This window comes from Vespa mandarinia, chromosome 15, assembly GCF_050613455.1.
Source record: "Vespa mandarinia isolate Hongniang chromosome 15, ASM5061345v1, whole genome shotgun sequence".
Classification (NCBI taxonomy): domain Eukaryota; kingdom Metazoa; phylum Arthropoda; class Insecta; order Hymenoptera; family Vespidae; genus Vespa; species Vespa mandarinia.
Genome location: NC_140824.1, coordinates 5,316,552 through 5,335,843, shown reverse-complemented (window position 1 = coordinate 5,335,843; position 19,292 = coordinate 5,316,552). Strand labels below are relative to the sequence as shown.

General features: G+C 36.0%; 4 protein-coding genes across 25 annotated transcripts in view; 1 reads left to right on the top strand and 3 right to left on the bottom strand.

Moving 5' to 3' along the window:
* Nucleotides 1-18: 18 nt before the first annotated feature.
* Pak3 (p21 (RAC1) activated kinase 3) lies at nucleotides 19-4,005 on the top strand. Its single transcript, XM_035886922.2, has one exon. It carries the CDS (start codon nucleotides 463-465, stop codon nucleotides 2,005-2,007), a length of 1,545 nt encoding a protein of 514 aa, XP_035742815.1. The 5' UTR covers nucleotides 19-462; the 3' UTR covers nucleotides 2,008-4,005.
* A 115-nt stretch (nucleotides 4,006-4,120) lies between these two features.
* Nucleotides 4,121-8,097, bottom strand: LOC118450910 (uncharacterized). Its single transcript, XM_035886918.2, has 12 exons — nucleotides 7,820-8,097; nucleotides 7,343-7,524; nucleotides 7,076-7,251; nucleotides 6,773-6,947; nucleotides 6,535-6,683; nucleotides 6,289-6,440; nucleotides 6,080-6,207; nucleotides 5,789-5,965; nucleotides 5,539-5,723; nucleotides 5,350-5,450; nucleotides 5,105-5,279; nucleotides 4,121-5,030 (listed from the first exon to the last, which is right to left on the bottom strand). Exons 1-11 carry the CDS (start codon nucleotides 7,947-7,949, stop codon nucleotides 5,110-5,112), a joined length of 1,725 nt encoding a protein of 574 aa, XP_035742811.2. The 5' UTR covers nucleotides 7,950-8,097; the 3' UTR covers nucleotides 4,121-5,030; nucleotides 5,105-5,109.
* A 431-nt stretch (nucleotides 8,098-8,528) lies between these two features.
* Nucleotides 8,529-13,954, bottom strand: LOC118450911 (endochitinase-like). Of its 4 annotated transcripts, none has more exons than XM_085661741.1 (11): nucleotides 11,529-12,045; nucleotides 11,405-11,443; nucleotides 11,239-11,319; nucleotides 10,780-11,112; nucleotides 10,422-10,644; nucleotides 10,227-10,350; nucleotides 9,912-10,109; nucleotides 9,723-9,804; nucleotides 9,419-9,630; nucleotides 9,164-9,349; nucleotides 8,529-8,881 (listed from the first exon to the last, which is right to left on the bottom strand). In XM_085661741.1, exons 3-11 carry the CDS (start codon nucleotides 11,309-11,311, stop codon nucleotides 8,756-8,758), a joined length of 1,557 nt encoding a protein of 518 aa, XP_085517867.1. In that variant the 5' UTR covers nucleotides 11,312-11,319; nucleotides 11,405-11,443; nucleotides 11,529-12,045; the 3' UTR covers nucleotides 8,529-8,755. The 4 variants fall into 4 exon arrangements, with proteins under 4 accessions (XP_085517867.1, XP_035742814.2, XP_085517866.1 ...); XM_035886921.2 differs by having other exon boundaries at nucleotides 11,405-11,447; nucleotides 11,529-12,044; XM_085661740.1 differs by lacking the exons at nucleotides 11,405-11,443; nucleotides 11,529-12,045 and adding an exon at nucleotides 13,768-13,954.
* An 884-nt stretch (nucleotides 13,955-14,838) lies between these two features.
* The window catches only part of LOC118450905 (uncharacterized), a 59,561-nt gene continuing 55,107 nt past the window's right edge, over nucleotides 14,839-19,292 (bottom strand). For 7 of the 19 annotated variants that reach the window (XM_035886898.2, XM_035886897.2, XM_035886901.2 and 4 more), the window contains 6 exons: nucleotides 19,061-19,291; nucleotides 18,241-18,789; nucleotides 17,877-18,059; nucleotides 17,668-17,770; nucleotides 17,432-17,566; nucleotides 14,839-16,597 (listed from right to left, as the gene is read on the bottom strand). In XM_035886898.2, coding sequence (XP_035742791.2) covers nucleotides 16,485-16,597; nucleotides 17,432-17,566; nucleotides 17,668-17,770; nucleotides 17,877-18,059; nucleotides 18,241-18,789; nucleotides 19,061-19,291 — 1,314 coding nt within the window. In that variant the 3' untranslated portion in view covers nucleotides 14,839-16,484. Of the gene's footprint in view, nucleotides 16,692-16,819; nucleotides 16,927-17,019; nucleotides 17,105-17,431; nucleotides 17,567-17,667; nucleotides 17,771-17,876; nucleotides 18,060-18,240; nucleotides 18,790-19,060; nucleotide 19,292 lie in introns of all 19 variants that reach the window. The other 12 variants (XR_014983048.1, XR_014983051.1, XR_014983049.1 and 9 more) reach the window with 12 other exon arrangements.

The following is a 19,292-nucleotide window of genomic DNA, read 5'->3' as shown; positions in this document are numbered from 1 at the left end:
TTTCTTCGACGTTTCTTTCGTTAAATGATATGTTTCTATAAACTTTTTGTTATTGGAAAAAAAAAAAGAAAAAAAAGAAATGATGTATAAGCGATCACCAATGAGAATGGAGAACCGCCGGTCTCGGTCATGAGTAAAAGATATAATTTTATTATGGATCCAATCGAATGTCACTAGGCAAGAACAAATCTAGGATAAGAATAGGTTCATTCGATGGTAACACTGACCGGTAGAAAAATTTGGGCGGAGCGGCGAATCAAGTAGAAGGAAGACAAGTTAATGCAAGTGAAGATATCGGGGTAAGGAAAGAGTGACGTTACTCGTGAAAGATACAATGATAATCTGGATCGAAAGGATTATTGCCCTTTAGTATTACCTATTATCGATCTCTTAATACGTTTGGCAATACTTTGGGAAATAATAAGGGAAAAATTCTGAAAGAGCGCGGAATTTCGCGCGAAAATGAGCCTAAACATAACCAAATTTTTTTCGAAGAAGAAAAGTTGCAATGTCGAGACAGTGGCGGAAATAGGCTTGCCTACGAACGTTTCCCATCAGTTTCACGTCAGTAAAAATGCAGAAACGGGTCAATTGGAAGGCCTACCACTTCCTTGGATACGCTTTCTCAACACACAGATATCAAAGTCCGAACAGGACGAAAATCCTGCGGCAGCACTGCAAGCGATCAAGTTTTACAATTATTCGATTAAACGTAAACCACAGGAGAAAGTATTTAAAGCGCTTGTCACCGAGAATCTGATAGAGGAAGAATCGGAAGAAATCGACAAAATATTGACTAAGAAGTATCAATCTGGTGACTCAGATAGTTCCAATTCTGCCAGTTCTACCGACAGCCAAATACGACCTTTGCCGGAACTTCCTCCTAAGGTCAATAAAGTGTCAAAGCCAGTATCGAAAAATATCATAGATAGGAACGATAGGATTGAAAAGACATTGACAGAAATTCTTGAAGATCTTAAAGTTTACAATATTGAAGATGATAGTTTACTTCAAGAAGAAATAGAGAAAGAGGAGGAAGAACAAGATTACAATATAAAAACAGAAGAAAGTCCTGTATTACGTAGAAAAACTGATTATAGTTGCGTAAAACTGAGTGACCAAGAGGTATTTGATGAGCTCAGATCTATTTGCCAAAGGGGTAATCCTACTCTTAAATTTGACAGAAGTAAGGAAGTTGGTGCTGGTGCTTCTGGTACAGTATTTGTAGCAATGGATCTTGAAAGTAATCAGAAAGTAGCTATAAAGGATATTGACTTATCTAAGCAACCAAAAAAGGAACTTATATTGACTGAAATCAAAGTTCTTAAAGAATTTCAACATCCCAATTTAGTTAATTTCTTAGATGCATATCTTTTAGATTATCACTTATGGGTGGTCATGGAATTGTTAGAAGGTGGACCTCTTACGGACGTTGTTACCGAGACTGTTATGAAGGAGGCACAAATTGCTGCTGTCTGTAGAGAGGTTTTAAAAGCAATAAGTTTTCTACATAAAAGGGGTATTATTCATCGGGATATAAAGTCAGATAATGTGCTTTTGGGTATGAATGGAGCTGTGAAAGTAACAGATTTTGGTTTCTGCGCCAATATTAATGGTGACGAAAAGAGACAAACTATGGTGGGTTCTCCTTATTGGATGGCACCAGAAGTAGTGACAAGAAAACAGTACGGTAAGAAAGTCGACATTTGGTCTCTTGGCATAATGGCCATAGAGATGATCGAAGGTGAGCCACCTTATATGAAAGAAACGGCACTAAGAGCATTATACTTAATTGCTGCTATTGGTAAACCTTCCATTCCGAGATGGGAATCGCTTAGTCCTACGTTTCAAAACTTTCTAGAAAGGTGCCTTGCTGTGGAAGTGGATGAAAGAGCAACCGCAGATGAGTTGCTTTCTCATCCGTTCTTAGATAATTGTGCAGAATTGACTACATTAACGCCATTGATACAAGCTGCTCAAAGAATTCTCCATAAAGTGTATAATTAAATAATTGTAACGCAACTAATTTTTTTTATAATTTTGAAATAAGCACAACGGTGCTAACAATTATTTTAACAAAAGATTTTCCTAGACACCAGAGTATATAAAATTTTTTTTTTCTTGGGAAAGTGGAAACGTTAAAATATTATCAATGCAAAAATTGTTTACCATTGTTATTGTATTGACAGTTTCTTCTTTACGTGCGACCAATTCAGAAACCTCTTTTAAATATATGTATGTGTGTATGTACATATGTATGATGGGGGTATGTGTGTGTGTGTGTGTGTGTGTGTGTGTGTGTGTGTGTGTGTGTGCGTGTGTGTGTATAAATCCGTCATTTTAAATCTGGCCTTATAAAGAAAACATGATAATACGAAAAACAGTATTATGGATGTCAATAAAATCCAGCATTTGGGTTTAAGAGTGATGAAATATGGAATGTAATAGAAATACATGAGTTTTAATAACAAGTATTTTGTACTTTATAATGTTTATAATATATTATTGTCTTTTCTTTTAAAAAATGTTATTTACAAACATGAGATTATGAAGTTTCTTTTGTGTGCAATATACACATGTGCATATACATATACTGTGTGACGACATAGTATTTTATCAGTTATAATGTATTCTTTAATTTAGATATAAATATATTACATGCATAACCTGCCATTTAAAGGAAAGAAAAAATACCATTATATTTTTAAAATTGTGCTTATATGTAAATTAATATAATGTCACTTCAAATATTGATTGTATGGAGCACTTTACATATTCATATATATTTGAATTTTTATTTTATATTATAAACCGTTATTATCTGAATATATCGAAGACACAGATAACATATATTATTTTATACCATAAAGTAAAGAATTATTGTACTTATGTTAGGAATACTTTCAATGGTGAAACGTATAAGGATGGGTATCAATTTTCATTTTTAATACTTAGTTAATACTTCCTTCGCATATTCTTCAATTGCAAAATACAAAGTGCAATTATTTTTATCTTCTAACGTTACACGTTTGAAGATATAGGAAGAGCATTTTAATTAAAAGGAAATACAGAAGATTCTGTGAATAATTGAAATGCTCAGTTTAACGTTACGATTATATGAATATTATTAACTGAGTATTGAATAGTACAATACATACTGCTTAATATAGGTGTACTTTTGAAAAATTATACACAAGCATATACTACTAGTTTTATAGAATTTTTTCACGCTCGATAATACGCTCGTTTTTTGGAGAAATATTTTTATCCACAGCGAGTATAATATCGCTCAACCAAATATATCCTATTCTTATAAGATTTATAATGTAGTTTTGTACATATAAGTAATGCATATCGATAATATTTATAAGGATGTACCAATTTTATAATAAAATTATACGAATGATCGATCTAATCAATATCTAATGATCAGAGATCAAAATTTAAGCACTAAACTTCAATAAAAATCACGACTGTGATAAATAAACTATTGAATTTAGTTCCATATTATTATTCATTAATCTTTCTCTCTATAAAGAAGGAGGGATTTATATTCCAACATATAATTATATTAATGCTGCCGGATATAAAGGATTAAATGATTTACTTACGGCCATGCTAAGGTTGGTTGTTTATCTCTCGTATTTTTTGTATCTTAGAAAGTTTAAGAAAATTACAAATTTTTGAGTTTGTGCCTTAAATGAATGAATAGATGTGTCATTTTATCAGAATTTTATCAGTGTTAATGCATTTTAATCGAATAAATATTATAAGATTGTCCACTTTTCATTGTAACTATAATTATAGATTTTTTCAGTAATTATGTTGCAAGTTATCCTATCCTCCTTTTCCTTCCTGTTTTAATTGTTAAAAATTGTTTAAGCCCGTTCACCATCATTTGCTCGTAGCATGTGTGACTTCAATGGCAGGTATGAACGAAATATGAATTAAAAGTGAAAACACTGTCCCGACAATACTGTCTATTGCATCAATGCATGTGCATTATATAAGTTTTTTTTAGATCATACCGATCACGCGCATAAACTAACAATCGAATTAATGTGTGACAGAAATTTTTATATATAATTTACTATAAAAATGGTAGTACATCTAAGAAAAATATATTAAACAATAAATATTTTATTTACAATATAAGACAATGATTTGGTCTTAACATTATGCCAATGATATTTGACACAAATTATAATCCACGCATATACAAACTTTACATACTTCTTCCTTGTTTTACACCAAGAAGATAAAAAGCACTTGTAATCCGTTAAAATCTATATACATGGCATTGCATGTCAACATTATTTTCTATACTTAAAGTATTTTAAACCTGCAACGGTATTACGTGTGTGTCTTGTTAACAGAAGAGTGATATCGCGCCTGCTTTTCTGTGTTTGTTGTATGTATGTATGTACACACAACGCACACACACACGCGCGCGCGATCGCGTGTTGCACAAAAACAATTTATTATACGATACACGCAATTACTAATGCATAAAAAGTTGCATATAGTAAACCCCGATTGAATATCATTTGTCAATTTTCTCATTTTTAACAGATTTTGAAAAGAAACAATGAAATTATAAATGCCGAGTTTTAATGATTTCCAGACACACACACACACATACACATTTGCAAATTTATAAAAGTTAATATCAATTTCTTGGAATCTCGTGTTTTTTTGATTTTCTATATGGTTTCCTACAATTATCATAATGAAATATTTTCAGTTAACATATCATTGTACTTGGCAGTAAATACGACTATCATTCTAACATCTTCTTTGATGATTATATCGCAAGGTTTAATCCTTTTGGTGACTAGCAGACAATAAAATCGAAACGAAAGACTATTTCTCGAGCATAGTTTAAATATGACACCACGAGACGGCATTAGTTTATATCATCGTTCCGTTCATTTATTTATACTCGAGTTTTATTTAAATTTACTTTAAGATTTATGCAACATGTTTGTAAATCTTATGATCATCCTCCCTTTCTTACTGTATGTACATTGCTAAGAAAAAAGAAAATGATATATATAAAAGTTTGATGACAAGTGACAATTAAATGAGAAGATAACTATATTACTATGCTTAATCGTTCATATGTCTCAGAGCTTGGATTCTTCCAATAGCAAGAAAAGCTGGATCCTCTAACATAGCTCTTAGTACTGCTAAAAAGTCAGCTGCATCATCCTCAGCAATGGCACGTCTATCATATGATAATGTTGTTATCATCTTGGTGATAGCTTTTAAAGAATCACCTGAAATAATATATAATTTTGTCATGTTGTAATAATGTTAATTTGACTTTTTTTTTTTTTATTAAGTTACTCAGTTCCGGGCGTCCTGTTCCAACAGCAAGGATCGCGGTTTGCGGAGGATTTATAATGGCGGAAAATTCTTTAATACCAAACATTCCCAGATTGGATATTCTAGAAAGTGTAAATTTCCAAATGAATTTGCGCGTTTACATTAGAATATATTTCGTATTATTAATTCAAATCTTTTCTTTATTCTTACGTAAACGATCCTCCTTGAAATTCCTGTGGCTTCAAAGTTCCAGCTTTTGCCTTTTCGGCTAATTTTTTAATGCTCGTAGAAATGTTTAATAAGCTTTTGGATGGCGCATCAAATACAATCGGCGTAATGAGACCCGTAGGAGACGCAACTGCTATAGAAATATCTATGTTTGGAGGGCGCACAACCTAAGAGAATATATTATAAATGTTTTTATATTATCTTCAATCCTGATTATTCAATGTACCCTTACTTTGTCATTCGTATATAAGGTGTTGATACTGGGACATTCGACAAGCGCATGAGCTACAGCTTTTGTGATAAAGTCATTGACCGATACATTTATACCGTCCTCCTTTAATTGCTTTCGAATTTCGAGCAGTTTGTCAATTCTGATGTCAATAGACGAGTAAGAATGAGGTATATTTGACTGCAAAGAGAGACTTGTTTTAGCAGATGTAAGATTAATTAAAGAAAAAAAAAAAAAAAAAAAAAAAAAGAAAGAATTATATATGTGAAAAATATGCTCGCGAGAAAAAAATACTTTGGACTCTCCAAGACGTTTCGCGATAACACTTCGAATATTCGATACGGGTATGTCTTCGTAAGCTGATGGGCGACCCGGTACCGTAGGACGTGCCTTTTTAATTTGTTCGACCTTTGCCGGCGTAGCTACATGGTATTAGAAATGGTAAAATTAGAGATGGTAAATAGATTTTCTTAAAAGAGTGCAGCTTTGAAAAATATATTCACCGGTTTCAAGCTGAACCTTTTTTATATTATTTGCTTGTATGTATGCTAGCACGTCACTTTTTAGAATTCGATTAGGACGACCAGTACCCTTGATAGAATTTGGATCTAAACCATATTGCTCTAACAATAGTTTGACTGCCAATCCATATACCCTATGAAAATAATACAAATATATTTATGTATAAATAAAATGAAAGTTAGATATTTTTCCTACTTTTTGACCATATATTTAATGATAATACGCACTGTCCTTTTTCACTGGGCTTTGCAACTGTAGGGACAACGCTAGGGACAACCTTAAGCACTTGCGGAATGACAGCTTGCTTCCAATCCATTCCCTTCTCTACTGTAATGGCAATTAATTGACCAACATCTACTTGGCTACCTTCGGGTGCCTTTTATGAAAAATTAAGAAGTACGTAAACGAATAAAAGACAACATTATGCTATAAATAAGAATAGGATTTTCTAGGTTTTTAACTTACCAAAATCTTTGCGAGTACAGCCTCATCTTCCATTTCAAAAGTCATTACAGCTTTGTCAGTTTGTATCTCGGCTATTGCATCTCCTGGTTCTATTTCATCACCTTCCTTCTTTAACCATTTTACAATTGTACCTGACGACATGGTTGGAGAAAGTGCAGGCATGGAAACATTTTGCCTGAAAGAGATATAGATATTGACAATATGTTTTGTGGCTATCCAAAAATTATACATTTTGTTTCTCTTCCTTTTTTAAGAATGCACCTTAATTTATATCTATTTTTAATTATATCGGTTTTTACTTACTGTCCCGGTGGGGCTGACGCACTTGGTTGACTTGAAGGTGGAACAGGAGCAGAAGGTGTCGGGGCAGCAATAGTTGCGGAAACATCAGGCATTTCTACTGATTTCCAATCTTCACCCTCGTCTACGGTAAGAGCAATCAATGTTCCTACTTTAATATCTTTAGTTCCTTCGGGCACCTAATAACAAAGGATATATATGGAAAAATATTTCTTTAAGAGAAACTAGATAGAATATAGATATGGAAAGATGAATCGAAAAAATTCTTACAAGAATTTTTGCAAGGACTATTTCGTCTTCTACCTCCATAGCCACCACTGCTTTATCGGTTTGAATATCAGCAATGGCATCTCCAGGGCTAATTTTGTCACCTTCCTTCTTTAGCCATTTAACGATCGTGCCAGTTTCCATGGTTGGCGATAACGATGGCATTAATAATTCTTTGCCCTTTGCTATAAGTATAATTAAATTAAATATTTAACCTTAAAATATATTTTTTTGACAGTTTTGATCAGGACAATATCAAGTTCTGATTCGATTGCATAATCATAGATATGCAATGGTAATATCAATTGGGGAAAGATTATTTAACAAACTTTTTGTAAGGTAAACACGCGCGTGTAATAGAGTTCTCGTTCTATGAACATAATTTTTAATTAATTTATTAAAAGTTTACTTAGAGATCTTAACCTCATGGTGATATTTAAACGTAATATAAATTCGAATATTTCACTATAAATTGCATACCATCTAATATCCAGTTTGTATGGAAACATAATCGTTGATACTTTAAAGGTACTAAGATTCGCGGTTTCACTCGATTATTATATTTAAATGCAAATAGTCCGAGTCTCGATCTCGCCATCGTGTGCGCCATTTTTGTTATTAGACGATAGCAAGTGGTAGTAACTAGAAGTGAGCTAGATCAGAATTTATTTTCTATAATATAATACGACGCGCTTAACCTGTAGCTTGTTCTCTTCAAGATCATGTACATTATGTAATCTAAACTGGTTTAAGTATCTTTATCCTAATCCATGGGTGTCCGACAACCATTGCCTTTGTCCACATTGAACAAATTCTCTTGGGGCATATATAGAACAATTAAATATAGATAGTAAGTAAATTTATACAAGTAATGAAATTTTTTTCATTTTTTATTTATTTATTTTTTCTTTTTCAGTCATATTATATCTTCACGAGAAAAACATTCGGCATGCTTTCGTGTGTTCTATAAAACGACGTAGTGTGTCAATCGTGCCAACCGCACAATTGCGGCAACGCCGGTTTTCGGTGTCTTTTTATTCACTAGATTACATTTTTGAAGCTACCATAGGAAAAGTTTACGATGTTCGTCTCGCGTTTATGCCGTTTCGTTTGTTTTCCTTGGCCCGCGTATTAGACTTCCCTGTTTTAATTATTTAAATAAATTTTTCGTAACGATATATTTACTTGCATCCGATGCCCACTCGTGTCACAGTTATAATTATAAAGCGCTAACGAATTATTCCATAAAATGTTTCTTTAACGCGATTTCGACGGGAAGATAGGTAGTTAGAGTATTATACGCGTAAAAATTTTATTATTCGATAGGTATTTCTTTTTTCCTCCCTTCTCCCAGCCCATTTATACAAAAGAGTGTAATTTCTTCTTATATTCTATACTAAAATATCATTGATTCATTTATTGAGTTCTGCACTCTTCGCGGTCGGCATTTTGAGACCAGACGCAAACATGCATGCTAGTGTGGAAGACTAAACCATGTTGACATTGAAGCCTTTGCGGAATTCCGAAGACGCATCGATAGTACTATAAAAAAGAAAAAGAAAAAAAATATGAAGTATATATGATAGAAGTAAATGGGCGGTAATGGTGGTGATGTAGGAAGAGAATGAAGAAGATGGTCAAACTTGAGATGCTGTCTTGAGGAAGATCGTCTGGGTTTTTTCTTTTCTTTTCTTGTTTTTTTCTTTGTTTTGTTTTTTTTTTTCTTTTTTTCTTTAATTTATAAACGTTCACATTCAATGGGAAATAAACTTTTGTACGTCATTAAGTTGTCTTTTTTAATGACGCTGAAGTTACGATACATACCATAGCACAATTTTTCGAAGGAATGTATTCTTCGCTTTTGCAAACAACATTTTCATTATCATCGACCGGTGGTTTAGAAGAGGAGCCTGGATTTATTGGCACAGTTGGGCGAGTTGTTTCTTCAGTGTCCCTCGTGCTGTATCCTACCGTGGAACTCGTCGTGCTTGGTGGTCTTGCCCAATCAGGCTAAGCAGGAAAATAAAACGCGATATTAATCATTTAATCTTCTATAAATTTAAAATCATATTCGCTTACGGTAGGCGTAGAGTGATGTTCTTTCTTAGGGACCTTATATCCCTTCATACCATCGTGAATTACTTTCATGAGAGGATTCTTTTCTCCGCAGAGACCGGTGAAATCATCCATATCTATTGCCCAAACCATAGCACCGGCATAGCTTTTTTCCCTAATAAAGTCCATCTTTATCTTAACACTGTCGGCATCCTCATAACCAACCCACTGTGTTTCTACACAAAGAAAGAATTTGTAGTCATTCGTCTTCCACGAAACTTGCTTGTCCCATCATGAATTTGTATCTTTATTTAAAAAATATATTTACCCTTGTAAGCGTAAGGTACCTTTCCAATGGAGTCGTATTTCTTTGTCCATCCTGATTTAGGATTATTTACTTCTGTGCAAATCTAAATAATGGAGATCATGTTAAGTTCGCCTTAACTTATATCTTACTATATGAAAGAAAGAAAATTGTTGACATATAGGTGTACTTGCGTAAATTATGAAAAATTACCTCGTAATATGCTAAGAATCCTCTAGCCTGTGTGTACGGCCCAGGATCACCACCACCTGCTTCTTTGTTTATGTAGGTTCCTGGATTGTAATTCGTGTTGCCACGCGAAAGTGTGAATGTACGACCGTACAAAGGCACACCTACGACCAATTTGTTCGCTGGGCATCCTTTGTCCTCCCAAAGCAAAAGACCGTCGTGCTGTATAGATAAAAGGCAATCGTGATCGGAGAATAATTGGCTTTTCTCTTCATGCGCTATATTATGTATGAACAATCATCGTACATAGAAACGTATCAACGTGTAGTATCAACCTACCACATTGAGTTTTTCATAGGCATAACTGTCGTGCGGTCTCTTGTAAAGGGGACTATGGACATCAGCAAATCCAGCCCAGTTTCCACGAAGATCGTAAGACATAACGTGTATCGCGTCGAGGTACCTGAATACGAGGATAACAATGTGAATGTATTTATTAGGGAAGGAAACTAAAGCGAGGAATAATATACTCACTTGCAAAATTCTGGAACGTGATAACCTTCGTCGAGACGGAACTTGGCCATAGGTACGGCCATTGTGATCTCCCATCCTTTTCCTTCTTTATCGAAAGCACGTTTAAGTTCCTCAACGAAGTAGAAGAAATTGTCCTTATCGGAGAATTTGCCACCCCTGTCCGTAGCACTAGGGTATTCCCAGTCGAGATCGAAACCGTCGAACTCGTATTTGTACATGAAATCTTCAATAGGAACGAATGATTTCGGAAGATGTCATAAAATAACTATATACGGTGTAATAGTTGTATAGCATGGCAGATTTTTAATGCTAGATACCATGATTACGTATTAAAGAAGAGATCTAAGAGAGAACATACCAACGACGCTCTTTATGAAGGTATCTCTGCGTTGTTTCACCGTAACGAGGTTGCTATATTTCTTGCCACCTTCACCCCAACCGCCGAGCGCGACTTCAGTTTTCAAATGAGGATATTTCTGTCTGAGTTGGGTGAAATTTCTGAAGCCACCCTTCTGAATGTCGAGCTTCTCGTCCAAGACAAGTACCTCCCAGGTAACATTGCTCACACCAATGAAGGAGTAGATCACGTGTGTGCATAATTCCACTGGGATGTCGTCGATGCCGTAACTTCCAACGCCAGGTCGATATATCGCCCAGTTGCTGAAGTAACAAACAACTCTGGCGTTCGTATCTGATTCAGAGAAATATCAAGATTTTTATAGATTGGCACATATCGAACGCGATCTCGGTCTCTTCGATATTGAATATTACATTTTAAATCTTATCTAGAATGCGTCATATGCGAGTAAATGCTTACCCGCAGATGCGTAGACCAAGCAGACTGTAAAAACGGAAAGGGAAAATAAGAGTTTCATCGTCGAGGGCGTCATTCTCAAAGCTAGAAAAAAAGAAAAAAAAAGAAAAGAAAAGAAAAACAATTAATGATCGTTGAGTCAACGGATGATAACAATTGAATTAATTACACGTAGTGTGGTTTCGTTAATGTTCCACTTGCTTCTTATCTATCTGTGAAAATATAATAGATTAAGAGTTTATGGAAATTTCGAAGAACGAATTATGAGCGAGCACATCATGTTTTAATCTTACGCATTGTCGAAAATCTAGATTAAAATGTATTTAAATAAAGCAACGAAACACTTATGAGCACTCAATCTCGACAATCGATTCAAATCTGCTTTAAGCCGATGACAGGAACGGTAAACGTCCTTCTCGAACGATGATCGACGCGCCTCTCTGGATCTCGCGAATGGTGAATCTTCCTCGACTACGTGCGATTGGTCGGTTTAATTTGGAAGACAAAAAAAATCCAGTGGGGGCAAGTTATCTATCTGACTGCCACAGCAAGCGGCGGGAACGATCTAAAATGACCGACCGGTTTACCCGGTAGGGTACATACATATACATATATACATATGTGAAGATTGGTGACGATCGATGAGTTCTCTTAGACTGAGAATCCTAGAATTTACCGTAACGTCTAATCACGAGGAGGAATGCGAAAGGAAACTAACAAGGAATCTCATAACTCAATACGAGTTTCGAACGGCATCGAACGATAATTCCGATTGCTTTTTTCTTTTCTCCCCCAATCAATTCGAATAGTAAAATCATTGCTTTGTATGAAAGAAATGAATATCGGTAAATTGTTCGCGGTGTATCACCGAGAATTATCATTGTGAATCATCATCGTCTTTGTAGACTTGCCCGTATTATCTCTCTCGTTCTCTTTTTTTTTCTTTATCTTTTTTTATACCTCTTACGAACGAAGACGAGTCCAAGCCAAATCGACGCGCAGGTAATCGACAAGAAAGGACTTTGAAACGCATTTAAAAAGCATACTCGCGAAGAACGTAACCGAGTAAATCACTGACAATGTGACGAAGGTACTTGAGATTTTTTCCTGTTCCTTTTCCAACGATAAATTTCGTTGAAAAAACGATGACATTAATATGTCTGCTCTCTCGAGACTGCATCTCGAATTATTTTATAATGTAAATATGTAAGTATATGTACTTTTTTTTTACGAAAAGAGAACTCTTCTTTTGTAAGAAAAAGGAAAAAAAAATCGCTTCGCGAAGACACCGACCGCGAACAAAGGGAGCTTGTTGTTGAGAAAAAGGAAGATCAAAGACCGTCCTTGGCTCTGTTGTTCGTAGGGACAATAATAATCCGCGTGGTTGACGAACACCACGGCGGCCGCGGCGCAGCGATGTGATTACCGAAGAAGGAATGTCTTTTCTCTGTCTATCTTCTTTTTGTCAAAGCATACATTGATTTCCATCTGTGCACTTTGTGCGAATTAAAATGCGCGATGCATCCGTTCGTTCGAGTTCTGTTTGTGCTCATTCTACGTAGAGTACAAAAAGAACAAGACAATACGCAGTCGATAAACTTCAATGAAACGATTCTGTTTTCTTTTATCTAACCGAGTATGAAACTAAATGCGACGAGTTTGTTATGTGTCAAAAATTTGTCAGGGGGCACACCCTCTCTTAGTTGAAATCTGACCTTCGTTCGAACGGAAGACAAAGAGAGAAAAGGAAAAAAGAGGCAGAAAATATGGGAGTGGAGCACGTCGGTAGAACAACGCGCTGGTAGAAATTCTCTTCTCCTTTTCTCATTCTCTTTCTCTCTCTCTCTCTCTCTCCTTCTCTCTCTCTCTCTGCCTATATATCTCTCCCAACAGCTCCCTCAACACCCCTACCCGCGACGTCTCGTAAACCTCGATTCGTAGTTGAGACCCAAAGCAAGATTTGAAAAAAATTTGCGCGACGATGCTTGGAACGACACTTACAAATTTCGTACCATACCTCATCAAATTCAAACGATTTTATTTTTAACGAGGTGACGGACGATTTACTCGCATATGTTGAATGTTTCGCTTCAATGATGCGCCTACAAGCTAGTCTATCGATTTGCATACAATATCATGCAGCATTCTTCGATGCATTTTTTGATTCGCTCGCTAGACCGGCTCCGAGCACATTGGCCTCGACGATAGGAATATTTTTGGAGAGGAGAATGTTTTTCAATCGATCGTAAAACGAAGAAAAAAAGGAAAGAAGGAAGGAAGAGAGAAAGAAAGGAAGAAAGGAAGGAAGGAAGGAAGGAAGGAAGGAAGGAAGGAAGGAAGGAAGGAAGGAAGGAAGGAAGGAAGGAAGGAAGGAAGGAAGGAAGGAAGGAAGGAAGGAAGGAAGGAAGGAAGGAAGGAAGAAAGGAAGGAAGGAGGAAGGGAGGGAGGGAAAGAAAAAAGAGATAAAGAAGAAGCAATACGAGAGACGAAGGCCAGAATCCGTTCGAGAAAAGGAATAAAATTAAGACTCACCTTTGTGGTGACCGGATAGTCGAAGAAAAATCGTGCTCGATGCGGTGGTTAAGCTCATATATACCCAGGTGGGCCCTCATTAGAATTCAGGTGCACGGGCTCGCGCACGATTGGCTAGTTCGTCGACCCTCTGCCTCCCGTCAACAACGAGGAGACGCAACGAGGGGAAGACTAAAAGACATGCTACTGAAGACTCATGCGAGATTGAATCCGTCCTTCGAACTTTTCACGATGTCTCTCCTTGGCGTTATTTCTCTTCCTCTTCCGTTTCGGACTTGCGCGTGTGCAATGATATCTATGAAAATATTTAATAAACGGTAAAACTAAAAATCATACACTTTACTTGAAACGTGTATACCACCGCAAAACGCATTTCCCATGGGTTCGTTCCGAACGGTTACCTCAAATTATCTCAAATTTGTTCAATTGTTAGATTGCAAGCGATCTTTTTTTTGGTTTCTCGGAAAGAAAATGCCTCGTTCCCGAGATCTCAAAAATTGTTCAAAGGGACACGTAAAGCGGTTCAAGTCATTTGAAATAATGCGAGGGAAGTGTTGAAAGTTGAAAAAAGCGATCAATCGTACGATTGACTTTTTACAAAGAAGAAACCGTCTCTTAAGCCATCTCTCCTAAAGTCAAGTATTTAAAGACTGATTCAAGAATTCTACAATCTCGAAGAATATCTTCTCGAGTTATTTTAGACATTTATTATAGTCTTTTTCTATGGATGGAAAGTGTAAACTTTTAGCCGAGAGAATACCAGTTTGCGATTCAAACGACCCAATGTTCCTCGACTCAATTTTAATTTGCTGAAGAACTAAAAATAAGATTCAGTTTTAATCTCAAAAGAGGTTTATTAAGATAGACGTTAAGACGACTTAATTGGCTTAACATCTTCGATTATCATAGATCGTATTTTTAATAACGGTCACGTAAATATATGCGTTAGATTAGATAGCACGTTCTATTTTTTCGACTGATCGAATAACGCACTTGAAATCTATCGTCCTCGATGCCTTTGTGTTGTTATTATCGCGTATCGAGTGAGGGATAAAATTATCGAGGAAGTGATAAGGTTAATTAATCGTATTAATTTTATTTCATCGATATAACAATAACAGTGATTTGTTTCCTTTGCGGTCACGGTAATTGGATACACATGTTTCGCTTCTCGTATACCGCGTTTGACGCAATGACTATTTAACGAGCCCTCCAATAAAGATCTCGGTTACCTTACGTGTAATACATACGTAATATAAGAAGTCTCGCACCGTCGATTTAACATATGTATGTATCTATTAAAGTGCCATCTAACCATACGATAAAACTCGCGAATATCCATCAGCGTCGACGGAAGGCCAGCACATCGACGAAGGAACATCTTTTTGCTCTTTTCATCAAATTTAGGGCCGTACTTTTCAAGGGGCCTTTCTTTTCTTATCTATTTTATTTTATATTTTATATTATGTGTGTGTGTGTGTGTGTGTACATATAATATATATATATATATATATACATACACACACACACACACACACACAAATTCACACCTGCTACGCACTTGCGTATCTAATAGTCTTCTTATGTACAGTCGCGTCATAATAATACACGTTCGCACAGAGAAAGTGTACGCCTTTGTATATATTTATATATAATGTATCCCTATATGTGTGTATACATACATACATGCATACATATCCAGCACACATACGCGCGCGTGCGTACGTACGTATATAGTATTATAATAACGCGCTTATAAAAAGAACCTTGGCAGAGAGGCTCGACATATTTTTTTTTTATTATTCAAATGTCTTCGCCAATGATTTTTTGTTTCTGCGCTAACGCAATTACGATTTATCTGTAATTGACAATAGTGTCGTAGCACCCGCGCTTTAATCGCACTGACTTTTGGCACTCCGTTTTATCGTTTTCTTTTTCTTGGGATATTGTTTTTATTTATACTAAACGTCCTGTCGCGAATGAAGAAATCAATTCGATTTGTACGATCAATTCGATGGCGTTGTATTGTAGATATGAACGAAACGCAACGATGTTCGATTTGAAATGAAACATTTTCCTCTTTGAAGAATCCTACGGGAAATTCAATATACGAGTATATATTTTTATGGCAACTACAAATATCTCGTTTAGATTTATTCCCAAAGAGAAGTATGTTGTGCGATTATTGTACCTTAATACCTACGATTATTGCTAATTATCTAAGCTCGCCGAAAAGCTCGTTCGACGTACGCATTTTATTATTTTCCATTTATTTATTTCTTAGCTATCATTTCGCCGCGGTCCCATACTGATATTCTAAATTACATATTTTAATGGTGTTTCGTACATCGACACTATCATTTTTTATATAATATTAATGTTATTAAAGAAATAAATCAAAACAGAAAAAAAAGAAAAAAATAGAAAGCACATTTCGTTCGATCGTCGATTTCGACGAATCTCAGACATTATTTTTCTTTTTCCTTCTTATTTATTGTATTCTCTTATAATTTCCATTGTAACGATGTTCTTTTCTTGTTTCGCGCGTTTCATTGGCAGTAGTATAATGATTGTGCATCTGTTTCTTCTTCTTCTTCTCTTTTTCTTTTTCTTCCCGTTTCTCTTCCTCTTCTTCATCGACGAGCAAAAATTCTCCATTTTCGTTGTCGTTGTGAGTATAAAGAAACGATATATCCAGATTTTTCATCCAGATGTATTTAGGAGTAATAGTTTTCTCTTTGCTGATAGAGCGGCAACGGTGTGACAGGAGAGAGGTCTTCGTCGTCTATACTCGATTCAGTCTTCAATGGAAGCGTAGCCAGTGCCTTGACTGTCGACGACAAAAAGATCCGGTCAGTGATCGATGAACGATCATTTTTTGGAAGTTTCACGCTGTGAAAGCAACGAACGAACGACGTACAAAGCTGTTAAAATAAAATGATTAAAAATGAAAGAAAAAAAGGAAAAAAAGAATGAAAAGAAAAAGAGAAGAGAAAGAAAAATGAAGAGAGAGAGAGAGAGAAAGAGAGAGAGGGGAAAAATATGAACAAACCTGAAAAACGATAAACGTGAAGGAGTGTGTGTCCTACGTGGGAGAAAGCATGTCTGTCAGTGCGCCTGGTTACCTACACACAGCACAAACAATCCAAACAACACTCGCTACGTATTAAAAACAAAAAACAAAAAAGGAGTGAGAAAAAATTATAATACAGTTAAATAAAATAAGAATAAAATCGAAATAAAATCTCTCACCCTCGATTTATGTATTTCTATCGCTCAACTTATTTATACCGAGTTGTATATCAGAGAGTAAGGATAAGGCCATGCGAGTTGGTATCTAAAGACAATGCTTTGATAATTATTCATGAAAAATGAATGTATGAAATGGTAATCGACTGTGGTGGGAAAAAAATTCGCATTCGTATATTGAATAATTTGTATATAGAGAAGTAAAAAAAAGAAGAAGAAGAAGAAGAAGCCGATTATTGGTCATGCTAATCACACAGCTGATTTGGAGAAAAAGAAGAAAACGAAAAAGAAAAAAAGGGAAAAAAAAAAGAAAGAGAAAACAAAAATAAAAGAAGGATGATTGTAACCATGCAAGACGTTTCTAAATGAGATCGTTTAAATTCTTTACGAATCGAAGAAGAGATCGCCGACGTACCGGCCACCATTTTACTTTTCTCCATCACTTGCTTCGCAAGAATTTGATTGAGCTGAAGAATGTGTTCTCTCTGTCGTTTCTCCTCGACTACTTTTCTTTTCAACGTGTCCGATTTATCGAGATCGATGTCGTCATCTGAAGGTATAAATAGGAAAAGTTAATCGAGGGTAGAAAAACAAATTGTATTTATTGATATGGATCGAATAGAATATAATAGAAATATATGTATATTTTACCGGTTCCATCGGGTGCAGTGACAGTCGTTTCAGAAAGCATCTTCCTTATGGCCTCCGCTTTCTTCAAACGTTGCTCTTGCTCTTCCGCCGTTAATTCTGGCGTCTAGAGAATATGCGAATGAAAGTTTAATAATATTATAATAAGGGCGTTCCTCTTACATTTACACTCGCACATAAGTTCAGACAAGTTGAAATATTTTGACAGTTACCTGTTCAGGTATATAACGTTCAGGAATGACGATCTTATTTGGAGTGCCCAACAGTTGATCGATCGTACTCTCATTATATTTCAGCTCCTTGTGACTCAAAGTCGATCTTACGACGTCCGGAGCATTGATCCTAGGTCTGAGAGCCTGTTCCATGTCTAAGTCGTCTCTTGCTCTACCCATACCCTGGCATACCCAAAAATATTACTATTCAGTGTCGCGAGTTAACGCGACTTGATAAACAAACGAAAGATAGAAAAAGAGCAAAAATAAGCTTGAGACCGAAAGCTAGCGGAATTGGATGGAGCCAAGAAGCCTGGTAAGGATAAGAAAGAATAAAATAAGAAATAAAATAAACGTCTGGTACCATCCTGGAGAAGCTGTCCTCGAGATCTAGAACGGGTTTGCTACTAGAAACGGTGTAGTGTCTTCTCTTTTCTTTCGGAATCTGTCTTCTTCTTGGTCCGTCGACTTTTCTCTCAGTCATCTCTTTAATGATCTGCTTTGCGGCCTCGCTCTTGAATACTGGCGACAATTGTGGGGAATCCGAGGTGCTATTCACATTAACGATCGACCCAAATGTTGGCCTATCTGGAGGTACGCCACTGAGATTGTTAAGAGAGATCGTTTCTGGGCTCAATGTTATTGAGTTTTTTGCGAATGACGTGAAATTCTCGTATTGTCCGTATTGCGGGTGCGGCGAGTAGTATCGTTGTTGTTGTTGTTGTTGTTGTTGTTGTTGTTGATTGAATCCCTTCGATATCGATTGTCCAGGATGATAATTCTGATGATGGCTTGGGCTATAAGGTGGACTCGTTGAGTAGTTTGACGTACTAATTGGCATCTGCGAACTCGACGTAGGGCTATCGATGTGTGGTGACAATGTGCTATCGGAGCTTCCGTCGTGATTTTCAAACTGCAGTGATCATATCAGAAAGAGAACGAACGTAAGGTAAAAGAACCAAAATGGGTTTACACCGTGAAATCGGGACGTGAGATAGGCGCAAAAGAAGAAGAAGAAGAAGAAGAAGAAGAAGAAAAAGAAGAAGAAGAAGAAGAAGAAGAAAGAAAAGTAACAAAACGAAAGGAAACATGGATGGCTAAGAGACATTGATTGGATAGTTGAACGTGTCCATTGAATCTGGACTAAGGATTTAAAGAAATATATCCAAGTAATTCGAGATTACCTTAACTTTGTGTCTTCGCATCATAATCGTTTTAAGAGCGTGCATGCTATCGCTGCGAGGTGGTGGAGCAACAGGAACATGATGAACACTCGGCTGATGTCGCTGACCACCAAATCCTCGTGGAAGAGACATACTTCTTTGGAATTGTACGTCGTCAAGCTCAGTCAGGTGTACGGTACTTTGAGCGTGAACGATCGGTACTTCTTCAATGACTTTACCCAACTGGGGCTTC

Coding starts and splice junctions, on each gene's coding strand:
- Pak3 (XM_035886922.2), top strand. CDS start 463: ATGAGCCTAAACATAACCAAATTTTTTTCGAAGAAGAAAAGTTGCAAT.
- LOC118450910 (XM_035886918.2), bottom strand. CDS start 7,949: ATGGCGCACACGATGGCGAGATCGAGACTCGGACTATTTGCATTTAAA. Junction 7,525..7,819: donor TACAAACTGGATATTAGATG/GTATGCAATTTA, acceptor TTATACTTATAG/CAAAGGGCAAAGAATTATTA. Junction 6,208..6,288: donor AAAGGTTCAGCTTGAAACCG/GTGAATATATTT, acceptor AATACCATGTAG/CTACGCCGGCAAAGGTCGAA.
- LOC118450911 (XM_085661740.1), bottom strand. CDS start 13,825: ATGAGCTTAACCACCGCATCGAGCACGATTTTTCTTCGACTATCCGGT. Junction 11,113..11,238: donor CTTGGTCTACGCATCTGCGG/GTAAGCATTTAC, acceptor TCTCTGAATCAG/ATACGAACGCCAGAGTTGTT. Junction 10,645..10,779: donor CTTCATAAAGAGCGTCGTTG/GTATGTTCTCTC, acceptor TTCCTATTGAAG/ATTTCATGTACAAATACGAG.